This window comes from Eimeria tenella, genomic scaffold (genome assembly GCF_000499545.2).
Source record: "Eimeria tenella Houghton genomic scaffold, Eth_scaff1, whole genome shotgun sequence".
Classification (NCBI taxonomy): Eukaryota; Apicomplexa; class Conoidasida; order Eucoccidiorida; family Eimeriidae; genus Eimeria; species Eimeria tenella.
The window spans coordinates 1060908-1076518 of NW_013541457.1; the positions used below are offsets into that span (position 1 = coordinate 1060908).

At 50.4% G+C, this 15611-nt stretch overlaps 2 protein-coding genes across 2 annotated transcripts; one reads left to right on the forward strand and one right to left on the reverse strand.

Annotated features, from left to right (window-relative positions):
• Positions 1–547: 547 nt before the first annotated feature.
• ETH_00005430 (uncharacterized protein) lies at positions 548–4723 on the reverse strand (the record flags this gene model as incomplete). The annotated part of the gene is made up of 6 exons (XM_013372477.1): positions 548–667; positions 853–908; positions 1685–2589; positions 3084–3192; positions 3312–3705; positions 3920–4723. 6 exons carry the CDS (start codon positions 4721–4723, stop codon positions 548–550), a joined length of 2388 nt encoding a protein of 795 aa, XP_013227931.1.
• A 3163-nt stretch (positions 4724–7886) lies between these two features.
• Positions 7887–14633, forward strand: ETH_00005435 (Lipid/sterol:H+ symporter, related; the record flags this gene model as incomplete). The annotated part of the gene is made up of 12 exons (XM_013372478.1): positions 7887–8186; positions 8315–8428; positions 8552–9282; positions 9409–9555; positions 9786–9913; positions 10056–11935; positions 12341–12439; positions 12557–12693; positions 13050–13202; positions 13500–13632; positions 13833–13980; positions 14086–14633. The coding sequence occupies 12 exons, from the start codon at positions 7887–7889 to the stop codon at positions 14631–14633; spliced, it is 4518 nt and encodes a 1505-aa protein (XP_013227932.1).
• Positions 14634–15611: the final 978 nt, after the last annotated feature.

Below are 15611 nucleotides of genomic sequence, written 5' to 3' on the forward strand. Positions count from 1 at the left end.
TCCCCCAAACTCGCACTGTCTCTGCACTCTTTCGCAAGAACTCTGTGCTCCCCAATATATATTTTAGGGGCCAAGTGAAAGGCAGAGAAGCGAAGCTGCAAATAAACCTCATGAGGGAAGCGGGAACTACACCGAGGGCTGGGGACTAGTGTCTGCACGCCTTGCCGTTTACAGTCAGTGTAGAGGCAGCTCCATTCAGTGCCTTTCTTACGTCTGACTACCACTTCCTTTTCCAAACCAAAAAAGGAACATGCTCTGCGGTTCGTGAGCTCATCATCTGGAATAAACCGCTTGCATGTGGTTCCATGCAATTTCGGAGCGCAAACAGCCCTCGCACCCTCCAGCGATTTGCTGTTCCCTATCGCTGTGCTTGCTACTGCTTCCGCTCTAGGTGCTGGTGCTTTTGCTGCTAGTGCGGTTGCTGCTGCCGCTGTGGCTTAGCGGCGGATCTCGAGACTTTGATATTTTGGTCTGAATGGTCGCACGTGGACTATGTTGGTGTAGGCTGAGTCATTTAAACTGGACGAAAGTAATCATACGGAGCAGATTAAATTGTTTTGGGCACTTGTTCCTCTGCTACCTCTGTCGGCAGTGCACAAAAAGTCTCCGTGCCCGACACCCAGCAACAGCCCAAATGAGCCTCTCTGAGCAACAGGCCATATACCCCCTGTACAATACAAGCACCAGAATACGGGTCTTGGGTCTGCAGGTTTTGTGGAGTAATGCGCGATTCCATACGCGTGGAGTGCACACACACTTAAGTGTAGCAGACACCGCAACGGCAGAAGCAATACGAACAATATCAGCAATATTAACACCGGCAGCAGAAACGGGAAAGGGGAAACAACCTACGTCATCGCTGGTGTATCCAACAAGGGAGCCATCGGACGCGAGAGCGTAAGGCCAGCCTGAAGCCACAGGAGACAGAAAATCCACCTCTAAGCACAAATTGGACCAACGCCAAACCCTAGGCCATACATCCTGGGAAGCCTTGGGCAAAGGCCAGCGTGTGCCGCCCAACTACTCAAAATCTCCCAAACCGCTACATGCCCACGTACTTGACCGTAAACCCAGAAATTTGAGCCATTTAGCCTACACACCCGCTGCGAACTGTGCCTTCCCTATTCGAAGGGTTTGCAAGGGTTTAGATCTGAAGAGAGAATAGACTCTCAACCACCCCGCGCAGTCGATGCACAAAAAGCAAAAGTCTAGACGGCTGCAATTTAGGGCCAAGATGCGAGACCGCTGACGGTAACGGATCTGAATGCACACAATTCGCAATCCGTAGAGCTTAGAACCCAAAGTCTAAGCATTAAACCATAGGGCGAGTGAGCGGCTTCTGATAGTTTCAAACTTGGCACCCCTGACAGCCCCTAAAACGAAGCTCTTTAGACTGTTCACAGCCGGCGTTTAACCCTTGACAAGCGTAGCATCATGCTGAAAGACCTAAGCCCTGATACCCAATGACTGACGAAAGATTTCCTAAGGCGTGGCTCTGGTGGTTTGATGTTCCTGTCATTGGTGGCATCGTCAGCGCAGAGGTGAGAATGCTGCAGCACCTGCCGCTGCTGCTGCAGCAGCAACGAACAGAAGCGAAAAAAAGCCTCAGCTAGCCGAAATGCCAGGGGACTTCTCTCAAGAAGAAAGAAAGCGTAGCAGGTGTCCCTTTCTGGAAAGCCGTCACCTTGGTGCTGATGCATGCCTTCGCCATTTTGGTTCTGCTGCTGGTCGTCTGCCTCATCCTGCTGCTTCTGTTCCAAGCTACTGCCGCTGCGGCCAAGAACACAGTTCCCCCTTAAGGCATTCAGCGGCTCGTCCTCAGCAGCAGCAGAGCCGTTGGATCCGGCCGGCCCTGTTCGCTTCGTCGCCCTTGCTGCTGCCGCTGTTGCAGTTGCTGAAACCACGGCGGAGTCCGCTGAGGCAGCAGCAGCAACCGCCGCCGTTTCTTGGTTCCTGTTACTAGTCCCTCCTGAGACGCTCCTGATTATTCGTTGAATGAGGCTTTTGTTCCCGCCTTTCATGTTGGCGTTATAATTTTGATTCGTTAAATCAGCTTTTTGTAAACAGCGTAAAAAAAGAGCAGGCAGAGCTTGCAGTGGAGAATTTGCCTTTGATGTTGCCGCTGATCCTGCTGCTACTGGTGATTTGGATGTGTCGCAACTATCACGAAGCTGTGAGCAACCCCCATCAGCCGACGCAGAAGGACCAGCTTGCCTCCTCAGAAGACGGGAGCCGGAGCCCGAGCAGGATGCAGCTGCGGACGGCTGCTGTTGCTGTTGCTGCTGCTGCTGGTCTGTGCCTTTGTAGTTCATGCAAGTGCCTGCGCAGCAGGCAAAAGCTACTGCTGCTGCGTCTGGTGCAGGCGTTGCCGTTGCAGCTGTTGTACAACTGCTCCCCAAGCCTAGGGCTCGGGCCCTGGAGGCGTAGTAGTCGAAGAAGGAGAGACGGAGGTCGAAAACGGAAATTGATTTGTCATCAGAAACAAGTAAAAAGAAGTATGACAAAAAACAAGCGTGGTGCATGCGGCGTGGCGCCATCTGCTGGTGCACCAAATACTCATCCATGTAACTCCGGCGAGCAGCGCACCAACTGAAGCAGCAGCAACAGAAGCAGCAAGTCAGAAGAATAGCAAACACAACTGCTTTTACCACGCTCGAAATCCGTACGTTGCTGCGTCCGCCAAGCGAGTGAATTAGTGGCAATCTAGGATCTAGGCAGCCACAGTCGGCCGCTAACGGTTTTTGATTACCCCTGGCTCTCCTCGACAAGCCTCGAAGCTCCTCGAGCGTCCACCACAGATAGCCAACGAGGTTCCCCAGCAGCTTCACTGCTGCAGCAACTGCATCAGCCGCAGCAAGAGCAACAGCAGCAGCAACTCATCCACACAGTCAACTCATCTAGGCCAGCCGCGCCGTCTGAATCCGAATTCGTTCGAGGCAAGCATCAGATGCCTGCACACTTTGCAGCCTGCGGGCAGCCCTGCACCCACTTTGTCTAAACAAACGAAAGACGAGCATACTGCGCCAGAAAGATGAGACATACAGCAACAGCAGCACGCGGGGACCCGGCTGCGGTGTACGTACAGCACAAAGTCGCCATTAAAGTCCAGGGCAATTAAATTGGAGGCCTCAACACTCCGCCATAATTTACAGAAGTAAGTGGTCTCGTAGCGCTCGTACATGTCTCCCTCCCCTGTAAATAAACCCTAAATCGTAAAGCCTTGACTTAAAGTTTTGCAGCATTTACTCAAATCTATGTAGCCTGAGGTATATGGGTTGCGTAATGCCCCGAAGGGTGCCAAGGGGTCTTACTCATGTCCATTATGCAGGCGGCGCCAGTGCCAAGTAGGCATGTGCTGTGACTTCTGGGTATTTTCTGCTGTTGCTGCTGCTGCTGAGGATCCAGTGAACAGACACCTGCAGCGAGAGCCTGCGCCCAGGCTTTCTGTTGCGTCTTTTTGTGGTCTGTGAGGGCCGCACTTGTTGCTGAAGAGGCCACCCACTCTGGCTGGTACAACTTATGCAATATGATGCTCGCGAGGGCCCTGCTGCAGTGTCTATATAGCAACAGCAGTTGGCCCGATTCCCGACAACGGCGCAGCATGCGCATACTGATTGTCACAGAGTTGAAGGCACTCCGACATGCAAACAGCGATAGCTGCTCACTGCCCATACATCGTAACGACGGCAACTTCCACTGCACCAGCTGCGCACAGCAAACACAGCAACGAACATGCATAGGCTGCAAGCTGTAAGCTACGACATTGGGCCGGCTGCCACTGGTCCCTCTAGAAGTCCCTGTGACGCGCTGCATTGGCTGCGACCAATTAGCTGCCGCGAAGTCAGCAGTACCGAGCTGGCTACATAGGCCTGCGCTTTGACCTAGCTGCCATTAGTCATCCGTCGCCTTTAAGGCTTACATCAGACGCTCCAACGACAGCGGTGAGATATGATGTGTCTGTCCAGCATATGGCCACGCCGTCGTCGCTGTAGGCCTGGGGGAGGAGAACCTCACCACTCATTGGTTCTTCCTTCTGCCGCGACTCCAGCTCTTGGTGCTGTTCATCCTGCTGCTGCTGCTGCTGATCCGGCTGCATTGTGGGCCAGTAGAAGAGGGAAAGACGCCCTAGTAAGGTCCCAGCTGCAACCCCAACTCTTTTGTCAACATTTAGGCAGACGAAAGGGTCACCCAGCAAGCAAGGCAGCAAAAGCTGCTGCCGCGAGCCCCGCCTCATACTGCCATTACGATTTTTCATGCTCCTGTTTCTAGACCCAGAAAATATCATATTGACAACGCGCGAAAGCCCTATGCCCTCTTTTCTGGGCGCTTTAGCATCTGCAGCTAGCATTGACACTGAGTCCATCTTGCTGCAGTGCCTTGCTACTGTATGTACTGCCGTGTTTGGTGAAAGAGGGGACTGCGAGTAAGGGGTGTTCATGCTGCTGCCCTTATGGCAGGAAGTGGAGCTAACGCCGTGTACGCTACTGTTGTTGTCGACGTTGCTTCTTCTGCTGCTGGCGTCTGCGTCAGTTGGTGCAACGGGAAAAGCCGCAGCGGCGTCGTCACCGGTAGGCTGCCGAGGAGCTGTAGGTGCCGAACGTGGCAACAGGATTTCGTCATCAAGATCTAGATTACTGGAGTAGATGAGCTGCGTAGGCAGTGAGTTTGGGGCTTCCGCCGCAGCAGGACAGGGCAGCACCCCTCCATGGCCTGATACGAGCATCCCTTCGTTCTCTGGCTGCTGCGGCTGCGGCTGCAGCTGCTGCAGCGGCGGCTTTGGCGGTGGAAGGCTCTGCTGCCGCTGATCGTGGTGGAAGTCCTACTTTTTGCTCCACATTATACACGGCTCTGTGCTGCAGCCCGCAGCCACCGACGGTCGCATGCATAAAGCCAGAGCAGCATGGGAGGAATCCCGCCGAAACGAACCATACGCAAGAGATGTACAACGCGTTTGAGAAGAGCTCTCTTCTGTATATTTCACAGACACGCGCGGAGGAACGTGCGGTTTCGACATGTGAATCATGCACGCTTCTGGTTTAAATATTCCGCCAGAATCGTAAACCGCGTGTTTTCCACATCTTTTCTCTGCATGTATTCCCCGTACTGCGGACCAGTCGTCCGCGCCTTCAGAGGTTGGCAGCCCACATCCGACATTAATTTTGCATCCACTTTCATTGATTTGAATAACAAGCACTACAAAAGATTCCAAACATGTCTTCGGCACCGTAAAATTATCCTGCTGAGGGTAAAGTAGCTCAAGACCTGCAGTAGCGTGTCAAGCGATGCAGCGGTCCCTGGGGCTTAGGTGTCCCTATTTGCACATTTCTAGCGATTTTGGCCGCATATGCAAGTTTCTAGCAATTTCTTTGCATTGGTTTAGGTAAAAAAAGAGTTTTGTGTCTAACGTTATCCCTTTTCACGGCACTTTCGCACCATGAACTGCGCTCCTCATTTCACAATGCTACATGCTGTGGCCGCTAGCACGAACGACGGAATCTCGACACTACTCCTCAAGGCCACTCTTACCGACACATGAATCAGGCAGACGTTTCCGGGGTGTGTGCAGCTTATTTTCTGCGCCGGGCTTTCCCTTGGGGAATGCGCAACAAGGCCCCTCTGGCCATATTTGCCCAATTTAATCTCATCCATGCATGTACTTCATGTAATCTACATAGCATGTATAGATGTTACATATTCTATATGCTATGTGCACTACTACATGTTGCTGCATACATTCATATAATATTAATTATTACACTTTTGCTCTGAAACGTGTTTTAGGCATTGCAGTATGAAATGCACCCGCATGCAAATATATTAAAAACGCACGTTCAAATGCATGAATATTGTCCTTGATTACCAAGGCCTTTTCATAGAGCTGTGACGGCAAAAGAGCCGTAAACATGCTTTGGCCTAGCCTGTATTTCGGAAAACTACTGGGTTCACGTCAATACTGCCTGAATACCAGGAACGCACCCTTTTCCATGAGCTCACAGTTCAAAATGCAGCTTAAAAATCTCTTAAAACCATGTTTAGCGTTCGCCAGAAGATTTCGAGATTTTGAGCTCTGTTCTAAAGTGCTATTCCATGCCCTACGGGAACACGTAATGCTATTAGCTATTTTCAGTCAGTCACAACTAAGGCAAAGCGAAAGCATCTCCATCCCTGAGTTGTAGCGAAATAATGAAGTTCACTTAACTCCTAAGAGGCGTGCAAGGCAAATACTTATATGAGGCATGCCATACTGAGAGGGCAAGTTCCCAGTCTTTCTTTCTTTCCTCACAGAGGGGCAGGCTGGCAAATCAAATTGCGTAGCTTTAGGAGGCTGTGAGAACAAGCATGTAAATCTGACTAAATGACTTGGCAGGCTGTTCGCTGCCATCTGCATTCTCGCCAGGTGCAAGTCCCTACGAACGAGCGCCCTGTTTTGTTGCACAAAAGTCCGTTGGTAGGTATCTCCAGAGGGAGAAGGTGCAGCCAGTAGAAAGAAACACACGCACTACTTGACGGACTAAGCCCATATGAGCGATTTTTGTCTTGCATTCTTGCACAGTGTTGCACCAACTGTAGACTGCATAGAGAATTTCAGTTTTGCTAAGCCTATGTGATCCCCGGAAAATGCCTCTGATCGCCAAGGCTAAGTTGAAACAACCAAATAAGGAGACCACCAGCAAGAGTCAACATGAAACGTTGGGCAATTAAGCCCATAAGCCGTGTTTATGTAGATATGTGTGCTTTAGCATTAACTTCTTGCACCGGGAAGTACAAAAGCTAACGCATGAATAAACTGATTCGAGCTGATGGATTTTAGCCGCTTTGTAATGGCCAAGTGATGACGAGGGATAGAGGCCCGTACAGGCTGTGTTCCTGTGCGCGTTAGTCGTTTTTGATGCTTTTTGCCCTGCTGATACATGCAGTTTGGTGGGTGCTCGTCACCTCGTGGTTAGACTAACTGCTGAGCCCTCCAAGCTGTAACATATCATACATTTTCATGAGATGCACACCACGTACTTATGGCAGTCAATGCGCCACAGGAAGAAAGCGCACTAGGCTGCCTGAATATTTGGAGTCGATTGTTCTGTGGAGGCAATGGACGTTCATATTTGCGTGCAAGTGTTGTACGAGGTCACCTCCGAAGGTGAGCGTTTCGCTCAAATTTTTGCCACACTTGCTGCAAATTGCTCAGTTCATCATCATTTTAACTGAATAAAAACACAATAGTGAATAAGTTCAGCGCCATTTGATGCCATTTAAATTTCTTTTCCACCGGTGAATCTGTGTATCAAGACAAGCAGCATTTGAGGAGGTCCAGCTGTGGGGCGCAGTATAGTATCGCAGCAACAGTTTGATATTTGGTCTTTAAAATTTTCAGAAAGATAACTGAAACCTAACTAAAATTCTGGCTGTGCTGGTGTGGAATCCTTCAACCTCGTGAGGTCACCACAGTCCTAACCGCCCTTGCCATACTGTAGAGAACATACGGGGGTGTGTTTCCGCCAGCAATCCGGCAAGATATATATGTCAATTAAACAATGCATATTAGGGTGTCAGGAATGTGCAAATATCTCAAGATCTGCAAATTTCTGGGGAGACCGTCGCCGACTGCCAAAATGACCGCCGGTCTTGGCAAGAAGCATGCAAGGTAAAACCCAGCCCCCCACTATGTGTGTATACTTCTGCGCAATATAGATACAGCATTACTACAGGTGTGAACTTTTTCCATACATTTATGTGCCTTAAATAGAATTGCCACGCCTTAAAAGGACGAACTCTCTCCCATTCCCATCTGTTGAGGCAGAGGCCACAATGGTTCGTACTTCAAAGTTTTAGATGATTAATTCCTCATTTTTTCCACCTTAATTATTTCTATATATGTTTGTTTGATGATGGATGAGGGAGGCAGGCGGTGGGGTTCCCCTGGGCTGCTGCAACCAACGATTGCACCCGTTGCTGGCAAGCGCAGCTCATCTCTGCTACAGGAAGCCGGGTATCGTCTCGAAGGGGCCCAATACACATTTTCAAGTGACAGCAGAGATAGTAAAGACATAACAGACAGCTATGCCCAGGTAGACTGGACCCCGTGGGACTGCTGCCGCTGTGCAGCAGAAACAAGGGACGCAATGCTCGAAAAGGTAGCAAACGCATTTGGCCGTTACGCCCTCATAGTGTATAAGCACCCGAAAAAGGTGAGAGAGGGGACCAGTCTATACACGGGGCCTGACTAGTCTTCGAATGAATTGCCCCAAACAGCGGTGTCACAGTACCGTGATTAGCGATCGCTTACTGTACATTGCCGTGTGCTGCGCGAGTTCAGTTTATCATTTTCAGTGCCCTGTTGTGTCTCGGACTGTCCGTCGGCCTCGTTTTCAAGCAAAGCACAACTGACGGCGTTGTGCAGTACACTATTCCCCAGAGCCAGGCACAAAAGGCAAGTGGCCGGCTTATGCTGGCGCGATACGGCAGCAAAGTCTGACCCTTTTTCGAAAACACTGTAATATCCAGCTGGCCGATCACAGGCGCATTCAGTGCTATACGGTCTGCGAATTTACAGGACGCTGATGAATTCAGAATGCTATTTCAAGGCAACGTGACACGCAGCGAAGTAATTCTCATTGCATCAAACGACGGACAAAGCAATCTCTTGGAAGCTTCTTTCTTGAATGCAGTTTGGGATATGCATATGAGAATTCTGGACTTGAAAGTTACCAACGAAGGCGACAGAGATGGGCTTGCAGAGGCCGCAGTCGCTGTGGCTGAAATTGGTGACACCCTTGAACTTCCGAAAAGACGGCTGCAGGAATCACAGGAATCAAGTTTGTATACCGCAGACCTGCAAACTGGTATGGCATTGCAAGTCGAGGGGATGATAGAAGAAGAGAATGGCGCTCCTCAGATGCAGCCCCGAAGTCTCGCATGGGGTGACCCAGCAGCGGCAGTGCAACAGCATTTCGTACAGGAGCAGCTTAGGCAGCAACAGAATCAGCAGCAATTACTTTTGCCGCCACAGTGGCCTATGGCAGGAGGTGGCCGCCGGCGGCGTGAAGCATATGCTGCTGCAGCAGCTGCTGCACAGGCGCAGGAGCAACATGTGTTGGGGCTCCCACAAGAGACGGAAACCGTCTGTGATCCTGAGAAGGAGCTTCCCAGAGTTCGCATAACAGGTTTGGGATGCCGGCAGCCTTTAGGTCCCGGCGAATACGGCTTCCAAAATCTCTGTCACAAAGATTCAACTGGGGCCTGCGAGGCGCCGGACGGTGTAATCTTTGTCTACACTCACAGGCGGTGAGCCCACTTCAGCAAATCTTCTTCAGTCGAAACTTTCCCCATTTCTGTATGCACCAATTTTCTTTTCACATAAATTATCAAGTTTAGGTCAAGAAGTGCAAGGCGAAAAATATTCGTTTTCAGGGAATTTGGAAGCATGTTGGAGTACCCGTTACACACTTCATTTTTGTTGGCTCGCGCCTTCCCAACAGATATGTTGCTCTCCCGTAGCGGCCTCCGTTTGAGTCCTTCGGGCCGCTACGCTACTGCAACTGCGGCATTGTCCATAAGGCAAGGAAAAAACGCTAGCCTATGGTACTACTGGTTCTCACCTGATGCTGAGATGCAGCCAGCGAAGAAGCGTGGTTGCATATAATAACATTACATAGTTCCTTGCCACCACGAAAGAGCCTGTAGCACGCATAGTTCATAGGGAGAAAGACAAGCTGAAGACTAACACCCTCTGCGTGATAAACTAAAGCAGACAAAAGTGTGCCTTTAGGCTGCTGCTGTGCCTGCAGGTATCAGATCTCAGACGATGCGAAGCTACGCCCTTACGCACTGCGATGGGAGCGGAAGTTGCAGGAGTTGCTGCAGCAGGAGAGACTCCCGGGTGCCCACATGGGACTCAAAACCGAGAGAAGCCTCTGTAAGACAAATAAGCTACCATTTGAATAGCATTTTAGGTACAAAGAAGGAATGCGTCTAGGACTCACAATCATTTAGGGGATCCTGATTGGTGACAGGACGAAGACAGCATGACCGGTGAATTGTTGTTTGGTGCGCTTCAGCGGATGAGTTGGCAGCGAGCTCTTCAGCTGGCCCTGGGGGCGAGGCCGTTCTTGTGGCTGGTGCGGGGTCTCTAATTGGAATGTATGTGTGGGTGGTAAATTTCTCTAGGTCTCATTTACGGTCTAAAGCAACGGTGGCTCTTACGGGGGCCGGCGCTGCACTCCTCGGGTACCTCGGGGGTGCTGGTATGTGCTTCTTGTGTGGAGTAATCAGCACCGGGACAGCTGCTGCTGCACCGTTGCTGGTTGTGGGCATTGGGGTTGACGATACGCTGGTCCTTCTGCAGTCATATAGCCTGACAGTACACAAAAGATCGGCAGCGGATAGGCTACAGCTGACACTGCGGGACAGCGGCGTGGGTATAACTATAACGACACTGACGAATCTTTTGACATTCGGCATTGGCGCTTTCAGCCCTTATCTCGCAATTCAGAGCTTCTGTCTTCTGTGTCTCGCTGGCCTCTTCCTGGGCTACGTAATGTGTCTTACTTTTTTCTTGGGCTTCCTTGCTTTAGATGCTCGGGCAGAAGCAGCAGGTAGAGTGATGACAATTTTCAGGTGCTTCCCCATGGAGATCATGCGAGACTCCGCGCCGACCAAAACAGCAGACCCAGCAGCAGCGCAGTGGCAGCAACACCAGGAAGGCCATCGGAAACAAGGGAAGCCAGTGCGCACTATTAAGGTACTGCCCACTTTGCAGTATGTGGACAAGACGAGGCTCCCAGGCGCGGATGCCTCCGCATTTTCAGCATGCGCTAGCGACATCTTTCAGTGCATCACGATGCAGGTTGAGGCTGCACTCCAGAGACAGCAGCAGCAGCGATTGATCGAGGCGGAAACTCGCCGCATGAGAAAGCAGCAGACTTCAAAGAAGAAGCGGAGGAAAGATGCAACACGAAAACGCAAAAAGACCGTAAATGCCTCTATAACTAGCACAGCCTCAGAATTTGAAGGGAAAGACAGAGGCAAAGGGTGTAGCGAATCTGATAGCTTCAAGCCTAAAAGGCCCCTTAGGACAAGAACCAGGAAACAACCACCCAGGAAAAGCGCCATGCAAGGAAAAAAAATTGCAACGGCTTCTCAATCAAAGAATGGCAGCAGCAGCAGCAGCAGAAAGGAAAAAAATGGAAACATTAGGAGCAGCCGCAGCTCCAGCAAGAGAATGCAGAAGCAGCAGAGACAGAAAAAGGCAAAAGCCCTTAGACCGGCACTTAAGGGCCGCCGGCAAAAAGCGCAGCAAGAACAGTCTTCCAAGGAAGGCGCAAACCAGGAGCACTACGTTGGATCTAAGGAGATGTCTCCAGTAAATAGCAAGACAACTGGTGAGCCTTCAGAAAAGAACTTAAATACCAAGGGGTCGAAAACTACTGGGGTATCTGTGCGCCTGATTAGACCACGCAGAACAACAGTGCATTTCTACAGAAAGACATCAACCGTGCCTCTGACAGCCAGTGGAGTGCAGAAATTGCAGCAGCAGCGGCAGCTGCAGCAGAGCCGCCAGGTGGACGACGACTGGAAGGACCAGATGGTGGTGAACTTGTGCATGGGTTCTGGATCCGCGGTGGTTGCTGCTGCTGCGGAGGCCGCCGAGGCCGCTTTTAATACAACAGGGCGAAGCTGGTCAGGCGAGCGCATTGCCCGCCTGCAGTTACTGCAACGACTTGGTAGCGACGGTATCGCCGAGCCCCAGGGAAACGTAGGCAGGGGTTTACGGAAGGTGCTCGTCCGTTTTGGAGCTCGCCTCCTCATGAATCCCTTTTTTAAGCTCATGCTCCTTGTCATTTTTGCTGTTGTGCTCGTGAGTGCTATAATTGGCTGCTTCAAAATTACTGCTGGACTCGATCCTCGGAGCCTTACCAAAGACGGCACAATGCTGAAAGTAAGACTCAGCCTCCCTAATGCGTGCAGACCTGATGGGGCACTGTAAAAACTTCTGGTTCTGCCTCATACAAGGCATGGGCCCTACGTGTGGTTCCAATACGATGTAATTTTAGATTGAGGACATAGAATGGAAGATGGGGGAATTCAGTGTCTTATGTAGGCTAAAGACAATGCCTTGTCTGGAAGTTCCTACGGAACTCTCAAGCGGCTTTGCAAGGGATTCTCTCTGGCCATGCTGAGCATGCGTAGAAGGCCCGTGTAAAGAACCTCTTTTGAACTTCAAAGGGACCTCTGGTTGGGACGCCTTGCGTTCTCGTTGGGCAGAAGCCGTCTTATCGTACTCTGGCATTGCAGCCTATATTAGCCTGATGAGGCGGGGACTGTGTGTCGTTTCTTCCCACAGAAATTCTTTGATATGCAAGAAAAGTACTTTGGGACATACGGGGACCCCGTGATGGTCTTTTTTAGTCATCCTGAAAACGTGTGCTCTGCAGCCTTCAGAGTGAGGCGACACAGGCTCCGTCACCGTAGCTACCACGGCAGGAAAAAAAGGCCATAAACTAGGAATTGCTGCCTGCAGCTGTATTTATGTGCTGCTGTTGCCTTGTTGACACTCTAGGTGGAATATCAGAAGCTCCACGAGCGTCTCAAACAGCGGAGCTACACAATGGAAATGCAAGACGGCCTCTTCTTGTTTCTGCAATCGCCCCTTGCCCGTAACGTGCCAGAACAGAGCGCGACGACTTGCATGCAAATGTAACATAACCTTTTAATCTCGTGGACACATTGAAGGCCGCTTACTGTAAAGTATGAGCCTGGAATGGTAGTGGCACGCGCATCACTCGTCTGTTCTACCAACAAGTAAAGCGTTGGCTAGCCTTCCCAAGTTCTTGCAGTGTTGCATCTTTGTGCAACACTGCAAGCACGTTCTCTTTTCACAGGTTACAGCTTGGTACTGGCATGCATTCCTCTGCGGTGTCTTCTCTTAGCGAAGAATCGCAGTGTGCTGCATACTCCCCTGGAGCGAAACGTAGTGTGAAATGTACGTGAAATATTCACTGCCCAGTCCGCAAAGGCGACAGATGTGTGCTACTACAATGCGGTGGATTCAGGCTGTATGCATGGCTGCAGACGCCATTTGGTTCTAGCTTCACCACATTCTTTTCGTGGAGTAACGGTTTCAGACTGCGCGCTTGGACGTTGGTACTGGTGCCCAAGTACTTTTCTAGCACCCAAGAGAACAGCAACTTCATGCACCAACTTAGGTGAGAGAACCGATTTTGGTGTAGAAGGAAGCGTTCCTCCGTAGCTAGGCATCCGCACATGCGTTGGTGCCCTTACATATAAACATGGATGCATGGGCGCGTGAACCCTTAAAAAATACAAATGATGGCTCAGTGCAACAATTATATACTCTTAGTGGTTTCATTGAACCTGAGACTTACAGCCCTCCTTAACTACAAAACTTCAACACTGGCTAGTAGTTCCCTTGAGGCTTTAGCTTTACACACTAATTTTCCCAGAGTGAACGTTTGCTTTTTCTCATGAAGTTTATTTTACAGGGATGATTTAGCACAGTTTCCGATGTTGAGGGGAGCCGCGTATAACCGCAATTTCGTTTATTTCGAAAGCGACGATGCGATCTTGCCGCAAACAGTCAGCAGTTTGGCCACTGCGGGATGCGCCGTGATTGTTGTGAGTTTCATTAGCTTCATGAACATTAAGCGCCCCCGATCTACCAGCCTGTAAATACACACACGTGTAATTATTGAGGCACAGGATGTTGATCTGGGCAGCAAGCCTAACAACAGCACCATGAAGTCCCAGAACTCAGTGTACTCCATCACAGCATCTGTGACACTTCAAAGCGGCTCTTGTATTGTTCCGTTTGATAGGTTTCATTGTTTTTACTGCCGTCACTTCGAGGTGCTTTGCTTGTTGTCTTCGTGCTGCTTATTATCGACGTAGTGATATTGGGGTTCATGGCTCTATGGGGCCTGCCACTCAACTTGCTGACCATGGTGAACCTTACAATTTCAATAGGTACGTGAAAGAAACTCGCGAGACAAGTGAGTAGCTCCAGTCGGGGCTCCATGTGAACCTCTTGCATGGGCACGTATCTCAACTGAGCTGCTGCATTGTCTGCAGGCTTTTCCGTGGATTACGCAACACACACCACTCATGCATTCTGCCACTGCATGGGACAAAAAAGAGGTCTGCGCGCCTTTGAGGCCGTTTTGCTTGTCGGGGGTCCTTTACTACACGGCGCTCTCTCTACGCAGCTGGCTGTGGTGCCATTGGCGTTCGTAGACAGCCCTGTGCTTTCTGTTTTTTTCAAAATGACAACGCTGGTAATAATTGTGGGAGTGACCCACGGGTTGATGTTGCTCCCTGTGCTCCTTTCCCTCATTGGCCCTCTCCAGCAATCGCAGCAGAAGGTGGTGCAACAATTGCTAGCACTGCAGAAGCAGTACCAGCAGATCGAAGAGCAGATTGTCGCCTGCGGAGGTAGCAGAGCCAACCCAAGGTTACGGAAACAGCGCAGGGCTATTCGACGCCTCATAGAACAGCAGGAACAACCTGCCGAGACAGCTAGGGATGCCTGTTTCGAATTCCTTAAGGGTCTCTGTCCTAACCACCCTAAGAACATATTTCTAAAGAGTAGATATGTTCGCCGCTGGGTTATGTCGAAGTGATGCTCTACAAATCCCGTAAGCATCAAAACGACAAAGCTGCCGAAACTCTGTCTAAACTCTTGCAGTGAAAATTTCCAAAAGAAGCGGCTTCTAAAGCTTCAGAGTTGAACCTTTAGGACTCAGTGATGAAATGGTTCGCACAAAGGTTGTTTTGTTTTTATCTGGGATCATCTTAATCAGCTTAGGCAGAAAGAACACGTGTGCAAATTGCGCAGCGACCAGCAAAATATCGTTCTTCGGGATTGAGCATTCTTTTTCTAGGCGTCAACTTTGAAGGCTTCAAAGGCATAGTCCCTCCTGGGAGGCTGCATATGACTGGTGGAGGCTTCACAGCTCCATTTGCCTCTTTGTCATCTGTGTTTACTGCATGCAGACCACGATAACCGCTCAACTAGTTGTTCAGTTTGAGCTATACTTTCAATCAGTCAGCCTAACTCTATGCTTAGCCATACCCAAGAGCAAGAGGTTTAAGTTTTGCTAGCTAGTGTTTCGGCCTTAGTAACGAACTGACTAGTCTCAGACATAAAAGTAGGTGCACATGTACAGACCACTGTACCGTTCATTTCGGGGCGTTTTTCCTAACCTCGTGGTCCCGAAATGGAATGTACGGAGTCGTCTGTCTTGATTTGAGCTATGCTCGTTTTTGCTGCTTCAGCAGCAGACTCTAGGGTTTCTGCAGTAAGTCTCTTCACTGACCGCGGCAGCCCTGAAACTGGTGGCGCAGCAGATGCAGCCACTGCAGCAGCTGCCAGGATGTCATGCTGCTGCTGCAGTAACTTGTGATTTTGCTGTTGCTGCAGTGCCTTGGCTAAGAGCTCAAAAGGTCTCTTTCCTCCATAGATCTTGGAAACAGCAGCGACACCCGCGTCAACCAGGAGCTGACAGATTTCCGCATAGCCCAGAAGTGCTGCTTCGTGCAGAGCAGTTTCGGCGGCCTTGCGCTCATAGCAATCGTAAACAAAAGCATGCCTTTCAGGG